Genomic DNA, 22,310 nt, shown 5'->3' on the forward strand with positions numbered 1-22,310 from the left:
CCACTTTCTACCTGTGATGTCTCTGTATAGGAGTTTCAGACAGGGTTTTCAAGAATTCCTTTATCTAACCCACCATCTGCTTGGCTCTCTTTAAAGGGATGGATTACGCTGCTGGCCTGAGGCTGATGGTGTTTCCACCTTTTCCTGCCCTGGAGCAATGAGGCTTTTGCTTCCCCTAGTAACCTGACCCAGCTTTGGAGCAAAACCCTCCCTGCGGCTGCCTTTGGCTTTGGGGATGTCTCCACGTCCCACCGCTTCGGCTTGAGAAGTGGGTCCCGAAGTTGTGCTCCAGCCCTTGGTGGCTGCTGTGCCAGACGGGGTGGTCACAGTGACCTTGAAGCCCACGTGCCTGTAAACAGGGATGATGCTATTTAAATGCTGAATAGTGTTAATAACAGCATTGCTCTGCTCTTCACTTAGAAATTATTTGCCGGTCTCTAAGGCGTACCAATGGAGGCAAATGTTTTGGGGCTGGCCTGCTGGAAGTGCCAGCATCATTAATAATTAATTTGCATTGAAATCATCGTTAAATCATCACATGGGGATAATAATATGTATCAGGGACACCAAAGGGCCAGTTAGAAAAAAGGCCTGTACGAGATCACACAGTGAGAAAGCCAAGCTTGAAACCCCAGCGTCCCCATTTTCAGGGCTAGCCCTTTACAGCAAAGCCACCCACTGCAGCGACACGAAGGGGCTTCGTTTCTGCTCATCTAGAGAAATACTTGGAATTCTTATGGGCCAGCAGCTGTTTATCGCTGTCCTCAGGATTCAGACAGAGCTGTGTTTGGGGCAGTTTGAAATGTGTTTGCCATGGAAATGTCTTCTTTTCCTGTGCAGACTCCTTTCAAGGAGCACGCTTGGGAATAAACGCTGAAATGATGTGGGGAGGGGGCTGCCACCGGAAAACTATCTCCCCTCTTCGCCTTGGCAATGCCATCCTGCCGTGCGTGCTGCTGGGACAGGAAGTCATGGAGCTGCTCTGGGGTGGAGGTGGTTGAGTTGTATCAAGACAGAGGGGAACCGAAAGCATGACCAGGCACCAAAGCACCCATAACCACACATAACAGAGGGGAATCTGGAAACTATTAACAGCTGAAATTCTCGCATAATCATCAGGCTCTAAGAGCCCAGGACTACAAAGCAAAATATTGGTGACAATACGTGGACAGCTAGACAGCTTGGTCAACTGGAACGTCAGTTTTTCACCCCATTATGCCTCTGAGACCCAGAGCAAATGCATCAAGAAATTGCTCAGTTTAAAACTTTAGATTGTATACACTGATTAGGATTTAAAGAGAGTCATCGTGGTAGCATCCCTTGTTGCAACAGATCTGGAGCAAAAGATTCTTGCACTGAGTGGTCTCTGGAGAAATGTGTGATTTTTTCTTTAGGTTGTTTTTATTCCTGGAAAATCAGGCTGAAAATTGAAGCAGAGCCTCTGGTGTCACACCCAGACCCTTTGGCAGAGCCCTGTGAAGCGGGACTCGCTGCAAGCCTTGGAGCTACAGGAACTAGCTGGGGTTTGGCTTCCTCCACAGAACACCAGCCCCCTTCTGAAAAGGTCTGTGGTCCTATCCCAGCCTATACCCAGCCCTACCTCCTCCTCTTGCTCTCCTGGATGGATTTAGCCTCCTGGCTGCTCCTCAACAAAAACATGCTTGGGAAATATTTCTTACATACAAATATTTCTACATATACGTAAGTTCTTCACAGAGAGGGTGAGGAGGCACTGGGACAGGTTTCCAAGAGAAGCTGTGGATGCCCCATCCCTGGAATTGTCCAAGGCCAGGCTGGATGAGGCTTGGAGCAACCTGGTCTAGTGGAAGGTGTCCCTGTCCATGGCAGGGGGGTTGGAACTGGATGGTATTTAAGGTCCCTTCCAACCCAAACCATTCTAGGATTCTATATAAATAGATCCATAAAAATAATGATATGCTTGCATCCTAGGTAGGTCATGCCATTGCAAGGCAAGTGCCAGATGGGAGCTGGATGCTCACATGGCCTTGAAGATTCGGATTTGTGCAAGGTCAGGTTGAGAAATATAGAGCAGAAAACTCAGCTCTGCTCTCCGAGGTTAGAAGCTGGGCTGTGCTCTTTTCCTCTCTGTCCTACAAGCATGAGCCTTTCTCTACAAGAGTGGTTTGCCCTGCACCGTGTTTTCCAAGATACCAGTGGGTTTGGTGTTATCCAAGACAGGTTGATTTTCTTTCCATTTTCTCCTAGGTAAGGCATTGCACTTCCCCCATGTACAGCCCCGCGGTGGAGAAGCAATTCAGGTGCTGGTTTTGAAGTCTGTGCTCTTGGGACAGACTGCCTCAGCTTTCTTTGGAGCAGGGATTTGGATGCTTTCAGGTTGTTTTCACCCACCACTGCACAAGGTTAAAAATCAGTAGGTAAGTGTTGCAACCCTCCTTCATGGAGTTTAAATGCTGAAATGAGGGAATATCTCGCTACTAACTACAGTACACATTTCATGAAGTCAGTGAGGAATGGCTGATGTCGAAGGCACAGGAGAGTGCAGAAAGGGAGGCTTTTTTCAACTGAAAATACCATGATACTCTCCAAAATAACATTTTGCACATCTCTATCACCTTTGGCATCTGTCCCTCCTCCCCCAGGTAGGGTTGGCATGTTGGGAAACATCGTGGTTGGCTGCCGTGCTGCGAAGCACCTCCCAGGATGCTGGTCCCAGCAGCCTCTCCAGATGTCCAGGTCTTGGGACACAGCCAGTGTTTTGGCTGTGTAGTTCTGGACCCCTGAAGACCCAGTGGGATGATGAGCTCACCAGAGCTGCCTGGGGGAATCGTCTTATGGTGCCCTGTGACCGTGCCCTGGGTGACAATGCAGTGGTTCAAAAGGTATTTCTGTGAAATCACTTATTTCTGCTGAAGACAGAAATATTTGGCATTTAATGGGTATCTTAAATCAATGGATGGGCTGAAGATGGCAGCCAAGCAGCAAAGTCAAGGGTTCTGGGCATGTCTTGAATTTTCACAGCACCCCAAGGGAACTATAGTGCTTTGCAGAACGACCACCCCAAACCTGATCGTGCTGGGGACCTCCAGAACTCAGAGGTGGCACAACAGGAGGTGAAGTAAAGCCTCATGGTCTCAAGTGACAGCAGGATGTAAGAAGCAACGCGAGCTGAGACACACGGTACAGTGATTTTAATCTTGAATTCTTGGTCATACTGTGTATCTCAGGTTCCTGATGAAACTAATCAAGGTTTATGTACGGTGCAAGATATATTGCAGATCTTTACTGTGGAGCCATGAGCTCATGGATAGGCATGGCTGAGTGTTTTCAAATCCTGGCTCTAAGCATTCCTGTCGTGATCTAACACAGAGCGTTATCGATCTCGCGAGGTTTTAGGTTGGTCTGTCGCAGCTCTGATCTCTGGGTTGCTGATCCTGCCCTCTAATTTGAATTGCCCTGGTGTGAATCTGGAATGACTGGCTCGGTTTCCTGACGGTGCAAGTTTTGGCAGCGTCACAAGTTTTGAAGTTGGTGACACAGCTCTGCAGAGAAGGTAAATTTGCATTCCTGATCGACTCGAGAGGACTTAGGATGATTTAGCCATCTGAAAATCTGGTTTAATGAGTCTGCTTCAGGTTAATGCTGGCATGCTGGGACAGAATCCAGCCAGGTCAGAAATCAGAGCGTCCAAGGGGTGCTGAAGGGGGGATGGTCTTTATTTTGTGGGTCCACATTTTGAAGATGGGGATTGTTCTTTTAATCTCCCTTTTGCACATCAACAGGTTGTTGGCACGAGGTAACTGCACTCAGAGATGGACTGGGCTGCGCTGCACTGGTGGCTGTGGGATTTAGGGCCTGGCAGATTACTTTATATGACAGCATAGATATTATATGTCTACAAATGTGTCATTATTTGATTCATATGTGCTAATTCAGTGGATAGAAGTGAATTTAAAGCACTTTATTTGAAAGAATGCAGTAATTTTTAGACATTAAAACTCATTTTGGGGCCCTGTGCAGTTTATGTGGTTTTTAAACATTGTTACGGTAAATAATAAATTAAATGCTTAAATCTGAAGGACATGTAATTAATTTAAACATTGCCAAAAAAAAAAAAAAAGAAAAGAATCAGCTGTATGGCTTTTTATGCAACAAATCATTGTCAGAATAACTTCTGGGTAAGTTTTTTGGGGTTTTCCTGACATATGGAGACTTATTGTCCTTTGAAAAGTATCAAAAATACAGACTACTTTTAAAACTGAGTATTTGGTGATCTAAATACAATGTTAAACTCTGACTGATTTGACACATGATTTTAATTCCCATTAATGAGAGCAGACTGATTTTTTTGACAAGCCTTTTCTGAAATCACAGGCAAATGCTCCTTTGCCACTGAAGGAACAAAGCGGAGGACCAGAATTGATATTTGTGCTGTAGCAGAGAATGGGTCAAACCAGTGCTAAACCTGCTGCACTTCGATAGCAGCCTTCTGGGGATATTGGCATTAATTGCTGAGTAGAGTAAAATGGATCCTTGGCTACAACAACCAAAGCTTGGACTCTGAGAGCATTCCTCCCTTTGCTTCACAGCGGGGCGTCGGGGATGGCGAGTGACAGCTAGAGGAGGTGATACAGGAGCTCCTGTGCTCTCAGCCTCACTCGGGATGGCGAAATGAAGGCCATGATAATACCTGGTCTGGGTCAGATCAAAGCTTTGTTTACTCCTTTTCTCTCTGGCAATAGCCGCTAGCACATTTGAGGAAGAGCACAGGAAGGAATAAAGGAAATGATGGATTCAAAAGGAGGTACAAGTAGAGCACAGTGGGTAATGAGGAAAAGAGCATCACTTGCTGGTGGTTCATGTCAAAGCAGTGGGGGGAAAATGATCAGTAATGTTTCTCATGATATGGAATTGGGTCCAGTCTTACTGAATATTTCCATTAACAGCCTTAGCAGAAAAAGCCTGAATGTGGTGATGATGTTTTGTGGTGGTGCAATGCTGTGGAGAAATCAGCAATGGACAGAAGCATTAGGATGTCACACTAGAAATGTATGACTTTAGGACTAAGTAATAGAACTTCAATAAAATTAATGCTTGGAAGAGCAAAGTCGCATCTAACCCAAATTCTCTGACTATGCTGGGTACCAGAACCAGGCCCTGACACAGCAGAAGAGAGGGGTGGTAGGTTATGAGGCATTAGTGTGCTGCAGCTATGAAAAAGGGTCCGGTCTGTAGGAAGCAAGTGGTGGAGATCACACCTTAAACACTTGGTGCTACTCATCTGAGAATCAGAGTGGAACAGAAACAGAGGAAAGAAAGCAAAAAACAAGGAAGAGAGATGAAGCATCAAAGCTAAAGGACAACACTTGTCCAAGAACAAATGAGCCGTGGTTGAATTTGGGTGAAAATCAGGAGGTTTCTCATTGTCACAGGAGAGAGCACTTGCAAGAGCTCCCCAGCAGGGTCAGCAGGGATTCAAGGGCATGCTTCCAGTCCCGTCTTCCCAAGAAAACCTCCATGTGAGCAAAGGACATCTCCATCCCACAGGTGGTTGTACATGGCAGCAGCAAAATTACAGTTTGTGAGACACTTGTGGCACCGTGCTCCTGTGCGTGTGCAAACAGCCAGGCAGTGAGGAGAAATGGGAGGCAGGTGAGCGGAGTTCACAGTGATGAGGCATCGGGTGGTAACCTCCACACCCAGCAAACGGCTGTAATAACACCCCTCCGCAGCACCTTGGAGCAACAAACTCCACCAAGCGCCAATTTCTGCCAGGGGGATGTGGAGGTAGCTGGCCCAGGGTAGGATCCCAGCCTCCTCATTCCTGTTGCTACACTGGTGGTTTGGATCTAATGGCATTTTTGCCCCATATCAGAAAACGGTCAGTCACGGGGAGAGCTGGTAACAGTGGGTTGGGCCATCACAGTGCATCTCCCCAGGAGACGCAGATGAATCAACCTTAGTCCCCCAGCAAAAATGAAGGGAGAGAGGGGAGAGGTGAAACGCTCATCTGAACAAGCACTGTCTCTAAAACAGATGCCAGAGTTTTCCCCAGCCCCACTCTTGGCCTGGGGGAGGTTTGGCTACACCTTCTCAGACATCCCCCTCGGCAGAGTCTGTGGGGAGTGGAGCTCCACTGACTGTCGCCGCCGGACCTCGCGCTCTGCCCACTCCTCCTCCGGCTCGAAGCCTTTGAAGATGGCAAGTCTCTCCGAGAAGGTTTTGGCTTGCGGGAAGAGGATGTAATTGTAGATGACGGAGGCTGCTGCTGCCCCAACCAGGGGCCCCACCCAGAAGACCTGTGTGGGCAAAGGGAAAAAATCAGGTGAGCAAAACCAGCCCGAGTGTGAAGGATGGAGGGTCTCCGAAGAGCACTGGGGGGTTATGTTCCTTCATTCCTCCCCTGAGCGCGCTGAGAGCAAACGGCAGCAGCCAGCTCTGCTTTGGCCATCACTGTTGACCTGAACTCTCATCCATTGCTGTTGTGCCTCAATATACCCAACCATCCTCTGCTTTCTTTCCTCCTCTGTTGAGAGCTGTGTGATCTTTATTAATAACAGGCCCATTATGAGCATGCTTAACGATTTGGGCTCCCCTGGACAAGTGTCTTCCTACCCATTTACACACTGTGAGCACATCAACTGAGCCAGCACAGCTCTGGCTCCCAAACTGCTCTTTGCAGGTGGAAATGCCTGGGAGTGTTCCCAAAGGAGCTAGTGAAAAATGTGTGCTCAGATCCAACTGGAACAAGTGAAGGTTCCCAGAACTGGCAAGAAGAGCTCCCCTCTCCATTGGTTTTGCTTGTTTTGCTAAGTCATGGTCAACAAACCACACACCCTCTTCCTGATGCAATGCATCCTGCTTAGATAGGCCAATTAAGCACCCAGCAGCCCCACCTCCTTTTGCTAATTTCTGCATCTCTCCTCCAGCTGGGAGCTGGCATGGAAGTGTCAGGAATCTGCCTGGCTCTGTGGGTTTCTAGGAATCCTGGTAATCTGGGGGGGTTATCCCACCAAAACAACACCTAGACCTGACTTCTTACCCAGTGGTCACTGAAGTCTCCGACTATCACAGCAGGGGCGAAAGATCTGGCTGGATTCATGGAGCAGCCGGTGTAACGGATCTGCCAAGAAACACCACACATTGTTAGCATTAAGCCCTTTTAGCACATTTTAAAAAATCCTGGTGTGTTATTAGCATGATTCATTCACTGAGCTGGTGTTTCACCCTCCAGCATGCCTCTTGCAGGAAAAGGGATTCTAGCAGCTTCCAGCTCCTGAGTCAACACGGGTGAGTTGTCTGTATTTGCACATCTGTGTGAGCACGTGTCCTGTGCATGGTACAACTCAGCTGCAGGCTGGGTGACGTGCCCCACAGTGTGACCAGGGCTGTGGGGACAAGCTCCTGCTGTGCCTGTTCCTGGAGAAAATTGCTGCTCCTTGCCACTGAGAACAGGAGATGAATGGTCCCAGAGACACATGGGCTGGCAGATCATTAAGGGCAGAAGATGTGGTGTAAACATCGCTGCTGTAGCGCATGCACTGAGAAGCTGGGAGGGTTTGGGGACTGCTTTGGTCTGTTATCCAGGAGGAATTACCCTGGGTGTTCATCCCAAATCCTTCCCAGTCTTGAGCGCCTCAGTTGCTGGCACCTTCCAGGACAGATGGCCCCACTGATGCCTGGCAGCTCCCTGCGGGACTCAAGGAGCAGCAGAACCCAGCAGGTTACGTGTTTACATGCCCAATAAAAGTCAGGCTATGGCTCTGTTATGGCTTTGGTGGGATTTTCCTCTTCTACCCACTGGAAAGCCATGGGTACCACGTGAGTTACAAATCGCCCGTCCACCCCAGCACATGCAGCCAAGAGGACTCTGGCCGCAAAGCAAAGACAACCTAAAAACCACGGTGTTTTAGCCCATTCTACCCACCCCAAGGAGATGCCCCACAGCAACAGAAAGGCCTATGGACAGGGCAGGAGAGCCCAGGTTGTCCTCCCGGCGTTCGTCAGTAGAAGCGAAGATGCACAGGACCAGCTGGAAGGTGAGGAAGAGCTCGACGGTCACCGCCTGCCCTGTCGTCGTCTCATTGTGCAGCTGGAAGGGGAGAAAAAGTGTGGCTCAGAGAGAGGGAAATTTTGGAAATGTGGAGGGGGAAACCCAAATCAAGGCGAACCAAAAAGGATAGAGGAAGTAGATGAGATTTTTGGCACCAGAATAAAGAGGGTGAAAAATTTCCCAGGTAAAAGGAAAAGTGCGTCAGTGGGGAATATTTGATTGGCATAGAAGGAAAGGTTTTAACTACATTTCTTTAGATATATTTTTCCACTCGTCTTTTGACCCCTAGGGATTTTTTTCTTTTCTTCATACTTAACATGCAAAATGCCTTTTGGAAAAGTTTATAAATTGCATTTTGAAAATGTCAGAAAGAAATATTTTGGCATTAAAAAAATAAAAAATCCCTTCCCCCTTCCCACACTGAAATAATTTGTCAGATTGATCTGAGGCTGTACCTGGTTGCACCCCCTCTCCTCCAACTGTGCTTTCCGGCACTTTATTACCTCTTGGGCGTTTTTCATCTGGATCTGGCTGAATCTGGCAGCGCTGCCAGCCAGATCTGCAGCTGGCAGTCCCACTTGCCTGTGCTCTCCCGTCACTGTTGCTTCCCTCAGCCCATCCTGGCACATCTCTGTCCTGTCTTTCCCCGTGTCAACCATGATTTGGACATCGTGCATCCTCCAGATGCTGATCCTGAGATCACTTCACTTGGTGACGCTATGAAGGCGGCAATTGCCCTCCTGGCTGAGACCCAGAGTTGGATCTTGCTCACTCTCCTCTCTCCCATATTCCCTTTTTTTTTTTTTCCCCAAGGGTAGTTTGTGCAAGCAGCTACAAGATGAACAGCTCACGGGGGAAAAAAATATCACAATCCCTGTTCCCTCTTTTAGGTTGTTAAAGCTGTAGAACAACAGAGCTGGGTGTTTGGAAAATCTCTCTTAAAACTCCTACTTGCTTTGTTGGGTTTATTAAACCTCGGCTATTATCAGCCTAAACAGCCCTGTTTAGATTAATCTGCAATCCCTTTCTCAACTCTCTTAATCTCTTTGGCATCAGAGCTGGTTCTGGCGCTGCCTCTCTGCTGCAAGAAAGGGGATTTCTGTGTGCCGTTTCCTACAACACGCCTCCTCCCTGACCGCTCCGCTTGGTTTTGGGTGATGCTGGTCCTGGCGTGGGCATCTCTCCGGGAGCTAGAGTTGCCTGCATCCATCTGGAGAGGCACGGAGAAAAGAGGGGGGATAATGAACCATGTGACTTTTATATTTTTTCCAACTTTTTGTTACGTGCATGGGTGGGGAAGGGGATGTTGGAGGTTGGGATACTAATGGCGAGTCCCCTCACAGCTTCCTAAGGTTCCACAGTTTTCTTTTGTCTCTGCATTTCTGAAACTAGACTGGGATCCTTGTGGTGCTTCACGGTGGCACTGCCCAGGCACCCATGTGTGTTTGGCATTGGGATGAACCAGATGGATGTGGTGTGGCCATCCCTTCACAACTTAATGAGCAGCGCTATCTAATGAAAAGCTGGGATTTAAGTCCCCCAGCCCCCTCCTACTCTGGTGCAACATTGCTGGGAATCTGGCAGAGCAGACTGTAAATAGTGGCATGGCATAACACGGGGGAGAAAAGGCTGCCCATACCCACACCAAGACTGGAAAGTGGGTCAAGACTGGGGCAAGAGGAACGCAGAGGTGATGCTTGTGGTTGTGTCCTTCCAAAAAAACACCTGGGTCTCATCCGAATCCAACTCCTCCACAATACCGCCCTAAATAAAACTGAGATGATGGTGGCTTTGTCTGTGCATCCAGCTGGATCATACCTCTGCTTTTCATCCTAAAATGCAGAGGAAGCAGCCTGGACTCCTGCATTCATCCCTGCTCCTGGAAGGACCCTTGGTGCAGCAAGTTTGTGGTGCTGGGCAGTAGCTGTCAGAGGCTTCCTACGTGACACTAAATAAAGGGAGGTCCTTCCTGGCTGCAAAACCCTTCCTCAAATCCCTTGTCCTGCCCTGCCCCAAAGCCCTTCCTGCTCCCTTCCAACCCATCCATGGGCTGAAGCCTTACCTTGTTGATGGCCAAGCCTTCCCTGGAGTCTGCAGGGGTGATCTCATGTAAGATGGCAGCTCCCACGACAGCTCCCAGGAGCTGGGCCGCCACGTAGAAGACTGCGCGGAGGAAGGAGACTTGGGAGCCGATGAGGCAAGCCACCGTCACTGCCGGGTTTATGTGGGCTCCGCTGATGTGGCCCAGAGCTTGGACCAGTGTGCCGATGGCCAAGCCAAAAGCCAGCGCGATTTGAAGGATGCTCGGGGAGGAAGCTGAGGGCCAGTTCAGAGCAGAGCCCAGGCCAAAGAGGATGAAGACCAAAGTCGCCAGAAATTCTGCAAAGACAGCCCGGGTGAAGGCTACGGATCGCAGTTCCCACATCATGGAGTGGCCGCTGCTGGAGGCTGCAAGGACTGACCCTGCCTGTGGTGTCTTCAGGCACTTGCTGCTGAGGCTGCTGTGTCCATAGACGATGACATGGGGACAACACGTATATATATGGATGCGTAAGGCCGAAGGATCACCCACGGAAGGAGGTGGGATTGTGGTCCTAGGAAACCTGATGCTTTTTTTCATTGTGTTCCAGCTGAGGGAACATCAGACCCTGCCCCCTCTATTAAAGCTGGGGAATGCAGCTTTGCCACCCTTGGGAGGTCATAAATCAGCCTCGAGCAATGCCATGAAACACTCCTCGCTTTCTCCTGTGCTTTCTTACTAGGGGTCCTATCCCCAGAGGTCCCCTCTTCTCCTGCAGCATGGAGAGGAGAGCAAGCGAGGGGGCTTCTGCAGAGATGGAGGTGGAGTTGAGGCGGGGTTGGGTTGAAACACAGGGGGTGGGCTGTGATTAAATAACCAGTCAAGACTGGACGCAAAAGAACCTCTCAGAGGTACAAAACTCCAGGTGACTTACTACAGCTCAATTCCTCAGAGTATCAGAATTTTAGAGGTTGGGCACAGATTTCCTACCCAGAAAAATGGGAATGAGCCCCAAGACATAACTGTCAAGAAAGAAATTCTAGTGTGCAAAAATGACACATGCAGCTGGGGTAGAGACTTTGCTCTAATTATGGGGATTGTGGCCAACTGAGCTCTTCAGAAACATCATTTCACTTCTTGGTGTTAATCCCCAAAAGAGGAATGATATTTTCTTCTCTGGAGCATGGTTCTTAATATCCAGTTACCCACGAATTACCCGACAAGTCCATTTTCTTTTTTCTTCCATTGCTTAGGGCACATTTGCCCGTTCCTAGGTGATGTCTGTAAAGACTTTTGCTCCTGATGTCATTGGTGTTGGTGGGTTTGCTGGAAAGGTAGCAGTCATTTCTCTTTTTCCTCTTGTTCATAGACTCTAGTTATTCTAAAGCGCAGCGAGCTGGGAGGAGTGCTCCCCCAGGGCAGAGCTGGAGTTGAAAGGATCATTTTATTTGAGAGGGATGCAGAGCACCAGAACTGAGGGTCCATTTTTTGGCTCAGACAAAGGCTTCCACTGTATGATAAACCAAATATTTTTTCCCTTCCAGAGGAACCATGTAAATGCCACCAAACTAATGAGAAAGGCTGATGCAAAATATTCCATATTGCTTAAATTATGTGATGGAATCATAGAATATGTGAAGTTGGAAGGGACCCATAAGGACAAGTGAGGGTCTGTTCTTTCCTCCTCAAAAGGTGGGTAACAATACTTGTCACTTGTACTAGATGATCGTTGCAGGTCCCTTCCAACTGAACTGTTCTGCTTCCATTCTATTCTGTTCTTGTCCTCCCTTATGGAGACATTGCTCTTAACAAGGGAGAGATTGTGGGGAGAACAAGTCCAGTCCAGGGTGAGCCTGGAGCCTGGGGGACTTGTATTCAACTCTTTCCTTTGAAATCCTTCTCTGGGACTTCCTCGGGGACTTAGTCCCATCGCAACATTGCTTTAACCTCTGGTTTTCCAACAATGAAGCCAATCTCACGAAACAGGTCGTGAGGCTAAATATATCTGGGGTGCGGATGATCCACGAAACATGGTCACATCCAGTCTGCAGGCTCTTGCTCCTGCCTACCTGGTACAGATTTGTGAGCTTAGCAGTACTCAAGAAGTAGTTATGTCAAGGACCAATTACAAACGTGGGCTGTTATTAGTGCAGGGAATGACAGAGAATTAATATGGGTAATTAACCGGAGCTGATACCCTATTTGATTAGTAGTTATTCATGGTGAGCTAGTTGTGATGTATCGGTTCTTAATGAAGACTAATTAGAAGGAAAGAGAAGTAAGCAGGATTAGCTCTGAGCATCTTAAAAATCTAACACAGCCTCACGGTCCTCACTGCAGTCTGGCAGTGAGCAGGTTCACTGCAGCTCTGGTTTATGCCACGTTATGAGATGTTTGTGCTCTGGACGGTGGGTTTCTGTTACAAACTGTGGTGAAAGGGTGGGTGTTGCATCGTGAGCCGTCTGGGTGAAGGGGAGCTCTGTCATCGTGGGCTTCAGGGCTGCGCAATCTATTGCTGTGAGATGCTGCTTTCCAGAAAGAATCATAACACATCCCAGCCTTCCCCCAGAGACCTCTAGCACCGTGGTGACCTGTAATCCTTCTGGTTTTAGAGAGAGGGGAGCCACGGCACGAAGCCAGACACTGCCATTGCTAATGCCAGGCAGCAAGTGGCAGAGCCAAGGTTTCTGGCCTTGCATGGCCATGCCTCCTGACATATGCCCAGGAAGCAGAGAAATGGGAGACCAAGCAAGCTGAAGAGCTTGGTGCTAGGTTGTTGAAGCTCTGCTTGTGTCTAGGAGGGGCTCCTGGAACTTCTGGTGTTGATGGTAGCGTGGCTTTACACCATACACCAAGAGTGCTGGAGCTTCGGGAGCAGCAAAGCGCATTGCAGCCCTGTAGCAAAGCCGTCTGAGATGGGAAAGTGCGTTATTTTACCTTTTAATCCACAACCCTTGGAGTGTAACAGCATTATTAGCCCTCCCCTGGGATGAAATGCAAATGCTCATTAGGAGTGTGTTGACATCTGCAGAGGGTTGATATGCTGTGCTTCCTCCCAAAGGCAGAAAATGGCCTGGTAATGCGTTTTTGAAGAACATTTTGCAAACAAGGGAGCTGTGCTTTCACAACAGCTTGCTTCTCGAGTGACTTAGATGGCTCAGATATCTTTGCTTCCCTGGCTTTCAGGATCTTTAAGATATCTCTATTCCATCTAAAATACCTTCAAGCCACAGAGAATAAAAGATTTATTGCATAAACAACAGTGAGTTTTCCTGCTTGGATCCAATCCGTCGCAGGAGGTGTGCGTGCTGCCCAGACCTTGCTGGAAGCTCCGTTTTAGCTCTTTTCTATGAATAGGGAGTGCTTGCCAAGGCATAAGAAGGAAGAAAATCTTAATTCTAGTATTGTGACTAATCATCTTGTTTCTCATTTGAGGTTTTCTGCTTGCTGCCTGGGTCAATGGGTGTACCGATGCATTTGGCCCCATCCACGACCCCCAGCAGTGCGCAGGGTATGGCAGCGTGGGCTGCCAGGACACCTGGGGACGCAGAGCAGATGGGGATGAGGGTATGGACATGTTTGCCTGGGTTGGGATGAGCAGGAGCAGGAGCCCCTCAGCTGGCTTTTCCCTGTGAATTGGAGCAGCAGCAGCATTAGTTTGGCTCCAGGGACATCTCCACCTTGAATGTCCTGACCCTCGTGGGCCCCACTGGCAGGGAAAGGACGGAAACCAGGTCGCTCACCTTCCTCTCGGCTTTATTAACCACCAGGCTCCTGCTGCTCATAGCGGGATGGGGCATACAGAGACACCTGCTCACAGTGAGCTGCAAAGCATCAAGGGGGTGGATTGAGACCCCTTGGAGCTCTAGGCTGTTTGGGGATGCAGCAGCAGAGCCCTCACTGTAGTGCAAACTGAGGCAGGTTTTTAATTGCATGGGAAGTCTTTCCTCTCTCACACTCCTGGTTGGAGGACAGACAGGGCAGAAGAGAGTGTCTGTATTCCCCAAGGCGAGGTGACCATCAGGAAAACTTTTATTTTCCCATTGTCATATGACATCAAAAAGACATTGACCCAGGGGAGCAAAATGGAAAAAAATCAACACCTTTTCCGGCATTTCAGGCCAAATCCTAAATCCCTATTCATGCAAACCTTCTGTTGGCTCTTGCAGTGTTTATTGTTCTTGTTTTAATTGAAGCAGAAGGATTAATGCAGCCCTGATTTCCTTCACTGACTTCAATGAATTGGGCTTGAGTGTGGGCCAGGAGCCGGGCCTGGTGTTAGGAGAAGGCTTCGTTTTATTTTTTTATCCCATCTCAAGGACTTGCAAGTTCAGTCCTGAATGTTTGCCCAGGGTCTTAGTCAAGGTAGGCAGTGAGACTTTGGTGTTGGTGGAGCTGGGCTGTAGATCACATCAGGATCAGTACACATTTCTGCTGGCTGTATAAATCCCTGACAGCCGTGAGGACCATGAAGCCTTCCACCCCAGCATGATCCGGTCTCTGTACAGCACCTAGGCAGGGATTTAATTTTTTCATTCAGTGGTTTACAGGAAAATACAATTTTTCCTTTGCTAACAACATGTTAATGAAACCCAGAATGTCCAGAACAAGGGACATGGAGGAACTGTGGTTTCTGCCTTTGCAGAGAGGCTTAATAAATAAAATATAGCCAATCCCAACATACTGCATGGTAGGAGACAGGGCTGAATTCGGTGATGACCTCCCTTTAATCATGCCTTAGGGGATGAAGAGAGGAGAGTGTTATTCTCTTGTGTGAGTGTTGAATTTCAAGACCATGGTATGGCATATTTTGCATAAAGACTTATAAGAAAATAATTAATGCCTTTTCCCCTTGAACCCATGAAACAAAGCCAGACATCAGGACAGCCATACAGCCAGCAGATTTTGAAGTGAGATAGACCCTGTGGCCTTACCAGATTTTGTAAACTCCTTGCTACTTAGCCAGGCATGAATATTACGTTAGTTAAAATCAATCAGATTGCAACACCGTCCTCAGGTGACAGAACTGAGCAGGAGACCTCAGCTTCACCCTTTGCTGGATACCCAGTGTTATGTTTGCAAAACAAATCACAACTAATGAGCCAAATTCCCAGTGGTTTAAATTGGAGACGGGGCTTTGACATCAGTGCAGTAACACTGACTGGAGCATCCAATGTCTGGTCTTCTCACTGTTTTACTCATTTTGATATAAATAAGAAGTAATTAAGCTGAGGTCCATAAAGGAGAAGTGGGTGAGCTCAATTCAGATGTCTTTCTCTAGGTAATTCTCCTGGATTTAAAAAAACCCCAACACCCAGGGTTAGATACTGCCGGGAATTGGTCCTGCCAGCAGCTTTAGAAGCAATGTCCCCTGTCCCCTCCTGTCCTGTCTTCTGCACCCTGTGGAGCTGAGAGCTCATCGCAGTCAGGGCTGTTGCAAAACGTGTGTTATCTCACCATCAATGCTCTGGGTACCAGTTTGCCTATCGACTGCTCACCTGTGCTGGGGGACTTTTTTGGCTACCATCTCTTGATCCTTGCTGGGAAGGAAGCAGGAGAATGTCTGGCAACTTCACCTCCGAGGAGGCTGTTACCTCAGCATCTTTCCCAGGGCGCTGCTGGTGTGTGTGGTAAGGAGGTACATGAACCGTGCATGGATGAAAGTAGGTTATTGTGAAAATCCCTCTAATCCCTCTGGCTTCTGACAACAGCATCTTTCATCTAAGTCCAAGGTCAGTGCCATGGTTCTTGTACAGCCACATAAGGGGAGTAGCGCAAGAAACTTTGTGGTCCGTAGGAGGACAAGGATGGATCACTTTCAGGCTCCGGTGGCAGCAATCACATAGTGAAAACCAGGTAAGATGTCAGATTACATTAAAACCCTCCCAGCCATTAAACTGAACCATCATTTTAAAATCAAGTATGAATCTGCTTCTGCCTCTGCTTTGGTGGAGCACAGTGCTGAGATCTGAGTACAGAGCCAGGCTCTGGCAGCCCTGGGAAGCTGGTGTCTGCTACTGCTCAGAGGCATCTTCAACTCGAAGTCTCAGCACGACCCCAAAAATGTGAAGCTCAGTATGTGCAATCTCACTAGCAGCCAGGAGCCACTGTGTGCTCATGAAGTGGTGCCACTTGTCCTGTAGCTCTCGGTTACTGAGCACTCCCAGCCATGATGGGCTCATCCTCCACCTTGGGGTTTCAAGTGCTTGGTGCCCAAAGGCCTGTAGGCACCCAACAAAAGGTCAGGTTCCCACCCTAGATGGGCTCCAGGGAAGAGTAGTGCAGCAGGCGAACAGGATGGTTGGCCCAGAGCCGTGAGGGCAAGGACAGTTGTGTGGGTGAACGACTTTGCCCAAGGGCCATGGGCACCCACCAGCTTCCCTCAGCCTGAAATCACCCTTGTAGGGTCTTGGACACTGCCTCGGAAACCATTCCTCTGTCTGGGACAGCATCAGGAACAAGGTGAGCTCCTTGGTGTGAGTTTCCAGGAGGTTCTGTCCACCGAGCTCCTACCTGAGAGCTGCTTTGGTCATGATCATTTTCACACCAAACCAAACCTTTATACTTTTCATGTTTTCCAGATTGCTTCAGGAAGTTCCTCCCACCACAGATGGAGATTTATGTTGACTCTGGGAAGGTGGGAAAAGCAAGGAAAGGAGCAAACTAGTTCAATAGATTGGGTATCACGAATGAAAAGGCCTCAGCAGCCTTCACAGTTGGCCATTGGCCCTTTCCACCATGCTGGATCCTGCAGAGGTCTCCTTTGGTCCATGTCATACACTGGCAAAGGGCTAACTTAGGCTTTTACATAAGGCATGGAGATAGGAGAAGATGCAACCTATGTCTTTAAAATTTTAAAGGTTTTCTTTCCTTCTACTCTTCTTCTTAATCTAACACATTTCATCCTCTTTCTCTCCCTGCTTTATGGTACTACCCAGACATCAACTTCCATGCCAAGGCTGCAACAGAAGGGAACCACAAAGTTGGTTTCATAAAGCCTCTGGCTCTTTTCCACTTCTGAGAATAAAGGTTCAGCGTGGGATATTTATGTTTGTGGTTAGATACTTGATTTCTGTGTGGGTTTTTGGGCGTGGTGCAGGGATGGGGTTGTCAACGGCGTGAATTACCATCCTACTTGGGTAGAAAGACTTTTTGAGGACTTTTCTTTTAAAATCCAGGCTGTTTCACTGATTTCCTTCTGCATTTATGGCTGTGTTGATGGGATCTGGCCCTGGGGTGTCAATGCGATTTGCTTTGCTCCCTTGAATTGTATGAAGAGGAGAGGAGCATTGGCGGCTCCTCCGAGACCTTGCCAGCCAAGTCCAGCATGTGGAAGGCATTGCTCCCTCCTGGGTGGGGCCTGGGCTGCCCGGGGAGCTCTGCCTTTCTTCTTGCTGGTCTGATGACGCTCATAAATTTGCTGAATCTAAGAGGGGCCAGGTCTCACTGGGGCTGGGGAGCACTGTCACACACCAGAAATTGTGAAAATCACACACAAAGAGCATGCACCAAGACTGCAAATCTTCTAACCTAGGTCACTGGGGAACGCGGGAGCCCTGATCTCGACAAGGACAGCCTGGTGCAAGAGTGTGCAGATGCCGAAGGGAACAATAGCACACCTTCACCCGTGATAAACAGTGGGAGAGAAATCTGCAGACAGACAGATGGCTCCAAGTTGACCACTTGGAGCAAGTCCAGAGGAGGCCACGAAGATGATCAGAGGGCTGGAGCCCCTCTGCTATGACGAAAGGCTGCAAGAATTGGGCTTGTTCAGCCTGGAGAAGAGGAGGCTCCGAGGAGACCTCATTGCAGCTTTCCAGTATCTGAAGGGGCTACAAGGGTGCTGGGAGGGGACTTTTTACAAGGGCCTGTAGTGACAGGACAAGGGGTAACGGGGACAAATTGAAATCAGGGAGGGTTAGATTAGATATCAGGAAGAAATTCTTCACGGAGAGGGTGGTGAGGCACTGGAACAGGTTGCCCAGCGATGTTGTGGATGCCCCATCCCTGGAAGTCTTCAAGGCCAGGCTGGATGAGCAACCTGGTCTAGTGCAAGGTGTCCCTGCCCATGGCAGGGGGGTTGGAACTGGATGAGCTTTAAGGTCCCTTCCAACCCAAACCATTCTAAGATTCTATGATACTATGATTCTGTGAGTTTGAGGAAATGAAGCTACTTTCAGTAAGGCAGACATCAACCTCCCGACCTAGCCAAGTCAGGTGTGCAGGGGTGTTGTGGGAAAGGTGTGTTTTAAGGAAGAAAGAGAGGAGGGAAGTGGCTCCCTGGGAACTCTGGAGCTGTGTGAAGGAGGAAGTGCAAAGGTGTTTGCTCACATGGGGACATAGGCAAGGAAGGCAGAGGTGGGCTTGGAGGACAGGAGACACATTCCTGGGACGTCATTAGGCCAGATGGGAAACCCCCTAGCTTCCAGCTTCCAGGGAAAAAACAGAGGCTTCTGCCAGGATGGCACCAACAAACTGATTTTAGGTCAGTTTCAGTGCTGGAAATCTGGGCTCTGAAATGCAGAAAAACCCTTTCCTCCATCTCTTCTCACTGGTGATTGCCTGGGTCCTGGGCGTCAGGCTGCTGCGTCACCATAAGGCCACGGGTCACTTGTCGTATGGGCTCGTAAGAATAAAAAAAAATTCCTGTGCACATCCCTGGATTGTATTATATAAAGTTCCTGTATAACAGTTTAAAGAAGAAACTGCACAGTGGCATGAAGGTATCACTCCAAGTGTCACCCAAACCTGTTCTGTTCCCCCACTCCCAGTGAGGCAAGTTTGCATACTTGTGCAATTCTTTTCGTTTAACAGCATCGAATGCACATGATGGTGGTAAGAACACGTTCTTCTGGCAGCGATGAGTGAAACGCACTCCTGAGCAGCTGAACAATTTAATCCTGGGGAGTGCCTCACCTTTATATTTATCTATTTGGTTGGTGTATGCACGTGTGTTGTTACCCTCTGACGTGGTTTGTGGGTATGCTTCCATTTTTTTTTTAACCTCACCACTGAGACCTGTTCCCTGAGTGTCACTGAAATCACACACCACAGCTCTGGAGGTGTTAAAAAAAAAAAAAAAATAGGGCAAAGTTTCACAAAGCACCCAATCCCTGGCACTGTCTCAGCCCCACGGCATGGACAAACAACCACAAGCAACCAAGGCACTTACTCCAGTAATGGTTCCCAGACAACTTACAGCTACTGCCTACAACTGGAGCTGGAGCCCCCTCTAACAAAAATGCCCTTCTCAGTGCTTGAGTTAATTTCCCCTGGCAGCCTGTGATCAGGTGTGACAGCTCAGCTGGGCACAGTTTGCAGGACTTTCTTCCAGCAAATGGAAAACTGATGGTATAAAGGGGGTGATGGAAGGTTGGGCTCTTTTCTTAGCTCAGGCACCAGAGCAGGTTATCAAGGTCTGAGCTACAGACCAATGTCAGGGAGGAGAACATCCCACCCCAAATAGTTCTGGTTTCCCCAGCTCCTTATTTTGCATGTTAGGGGGAGGTTATCTCTGCTCTGCTACTCAAGAACATCTTGGGAAGGAAGGAAGGAAGGAAGGAGAGCTATTTCAGCTGAAGGACTCCACACAAGAACATGAAGGTACAAGCTGGCCAGGAAGGGACATACAGGCTCTTGGTAGCAGGTTTCCACCTCTCATGGAGGTGAGGCCCTGGGGCAGCTTGCTTGGGGCTGACAGGCACTGGGAAGCTCCCTGCCTACCCTGTACCTGGGATGCTGGCAGGATGGGAGATGAGGGTAGGGCTTTGCCCCTCAAGAATAAGGACACTTTTATGTTTGGGTTTTTTTTATCCTTCCAACCCCATCTTTGTACATGCCTTGATGTTCTCAGCTTGCTTGTTAATCCTCTTTCTAGGGATCAAGCCTGGTGGCAGGATTCAGCATTAATAATCCATTGATAATTCAGCAGCCTGCAAGCCCAGGGTAAATTCCTGGGTCTTAATGGGTTTTTTTGAAGTTTGTGGCAGAGCACTCGCTGCCAGCGGGGGCTTTTCCCTCTTGGGGATGGGGGAAAGCCTATTTACAGAGGGTTCCTGGGTGTGCCATCATGTATGTTGATGCAGCAGATCCCTTAATTATCCCATCAGGTTTTCTTTACCTTGTTTTTGATGTGATTGAGTGTTCAGCAAAGTTGCTTTAATCCCTGTGAAATCCCTTATGGATTTGGCAGGGCGCGGCCTTGACAGACGATTTTTTCTTTCCTGAGTATCAAAGGTACGTGTGTGGTGCTGGTGAAGGGCTGCCTCATGGCCTGATGCTGAGCAGCTGGCTGGGGGATGCTGAATGGTTGCTGTGATGCTGTGTGTGAGCATCACAGCTGAATCTGGTTCTTGCGTGTGCTTATCCTCCTAATGCGTCTGTGAGACTGAGAAAAGAGATCTAGAGAAAATTACCTTCTTGGTAGGACTGTGGCACACTTAAGAGCTTCCAGCTCAAATAGGAAAGCAAGGAAGCAGGTTTAGAGCAGCTTTTTTTGTTGGAAAAGGGGGGACCCTGCATGGGCTTAAGGGCTCTACTTTGCTATCAGCTGGGCAGGTGTCTGTCTTCTCCATGGCAGGGATGAGTCTCATTTCAAGCCTTGCAGCCCATAGGCTCTCCCTGCTCATTTTCCTGGCTGGGGAAATCCATGATGGTTTCCTGAAGCCCCGTGAAAACATTCCCTGTTGGTGTTGGATTTGTCGGATTTGTTTTGAGTCTGGGCAGCGAGGGAAGACTGAGATACCCAGTGGGAATGGGCCTTTGAGACAACAAGGTGGTGGGTGGGTTTGGTTTCCCTTCCTGCTGCTTTTTATTTGGTGGGAAGCCATTGTGGTAGGCAGTGCCTTCTGCTATTCTTTGCTGAGGGTTTTTCCTCTTGCAGACTCAGTATTTTAGCTCTTTGAAGCATCTTCAGCCTGGGATGGAGCATGTGTGGCCCTGCATTACCCCACCAAGGAATCTGGCTTGAGCAGGGACCGCTTCCTCTGGGGTTCATTAAGAAAATGGATATCTCCTTTCTCACCACAATGCCATGCATCACCTGGAGTTTCTGTTCCCAAACCCTTGACCTTTGGCTTGTCCCACGCTTGAAGGGGACCAACAAGCCAAGTGTGGTTTGCTTGTGCTGGGTTGGAGCAGCGAGAACCCCACCTGCGGGCTGAGTTTCTCTCCCTCACTTGGACCTGCCCAGTTTTGTGCCTCCACTCAACCCGAGGAGAATGAAAGCCCTTGAGGAGCTTGTGGTTAACAGGCACTTAATTGATTCTGAATAATCCTGACAAGTTTTTGCAGTCCTTGTGGTAATCACCTCTCTTTCCAATTGAATGGCAAGGGCTAGGTCTGTATGGATGCCAGCTGTACATTGCTTGGCTGCATTCTTTCATTTCCAGCTCATGCTTTGCTTTTAACCCCTGCATTGTCTGCCTCTGCAGGAGCTGTGAATGGGGATGGGTGTTTCAACCACCTTTCCTCGGAGACTGCCTGTCTTCAGGCTGTCTTCAGACTGTCTTCCTCTCTAGGGCTGTGTTTAGGGAGCCTAAAATGTGGCAAGTGTGGTTTTGGTGTTTTTTGTTTGGTGACAGTTTAAACAGATTAACTCATTTATTTTTTGAACCTGTATTATTGACTTGTCAAACTAATTTGAGGTGTGATGCATGCTTATGTCATGACAAGCAATAAATGACTTGAAGGGGCTTGGGGAAGGGCCAGAGGGAGGAGGTTGGGTGCTAGGACGTAGGGGCACAGCTCCTAGCCTGACTGTAGTCCCAGTCCTGCCCAAAATTGTGCTTTTGTTCAGTGGGAACACAGTGTAAGACATCTCTCACTCATCACAAGCTGCCTCTCCATGTGTTTAGGCAGAGGGTGTGCTGTGTTTGTACTGTCTGTCCCTTCCTCTGCCCTGGACAAGCTTTTTGTCTGTATGAAGCTCTTCATTATGTAAGGAGACAGTTTTCCACGCACCCCCACCCCCCCTCCAACCCCCACCCCTCTTCCTGCTGCCTGTGGCTGGGTGTAAGAGGAGATGTTTTAAACTTGCTGTGCTCCCCAGACTGTAACTCCCTCCACACCCCCCCCAGACACTGCCATGGGGGACAAAAGCTCCTTCACTTTGTGCCCCTTCCCTTGGATGTGCTCTGGGCTGGGAGCTGGACTCCCCACACAGCCCCCTCTTTCCTGTGCGCATACTGCTCCGGTGATGGGGGCTGCGTGGTGCTGGGGCACCTCCAAACCTGCCCTGTGCCCCCGAGGTGGGGCATC

At 48.8% G+C, this 22,310-nt stretch overlaps 1 protein-coding gene across 1 annotated transcript; it reads right to left on the reverse strand.

Annotated features, from left to right (window-relative positions):
• Positions 1-6,028: 6,028 nt before the first annotated feature.
• Positions 6,029-10,464, reverse strand: AQP2 (aquaporin 2 (collecting duct)). The gene is made up of 4 exons (XM_010149130.1): positions 10,095-10,464; positions 7,907-8,071; positions 7,022-7,102; positions 6,029-6,278 (listed from the first exon to the last, which is right to left on the reverse strand). Exons 1-4 carry the CDS (start codon positions 10,458-10,460, stop codon positions 6,063-6,065), a joined length of 828 nt encoding a protein of 275 aa, XP_010147432.1. The 5' UTR covers positions 10,461-10,464; the 3' UTR covers positions 6,029-6,062.
• Between the last annotated feature and the right edge of the window lie 11,846 nt (positions 10,465-22,310).

Source organism: Eurypyga helias, unplaced genomic scaffold (genome assembly GCF_000690775.1).
Source record: "Eurypyga helias isolate BGI_N326 unplaced genomic scaffold, ASM69077v1 scaffold41513, whole genome shotgun sequence".
NCBI classification, from domain to species: domain Eukaryota; kingdom Metazoa; phylum Chordata; class Aves; order Eurypygiformes; family Eurypygidae; genus Eurypyga; species Eurypyga helias.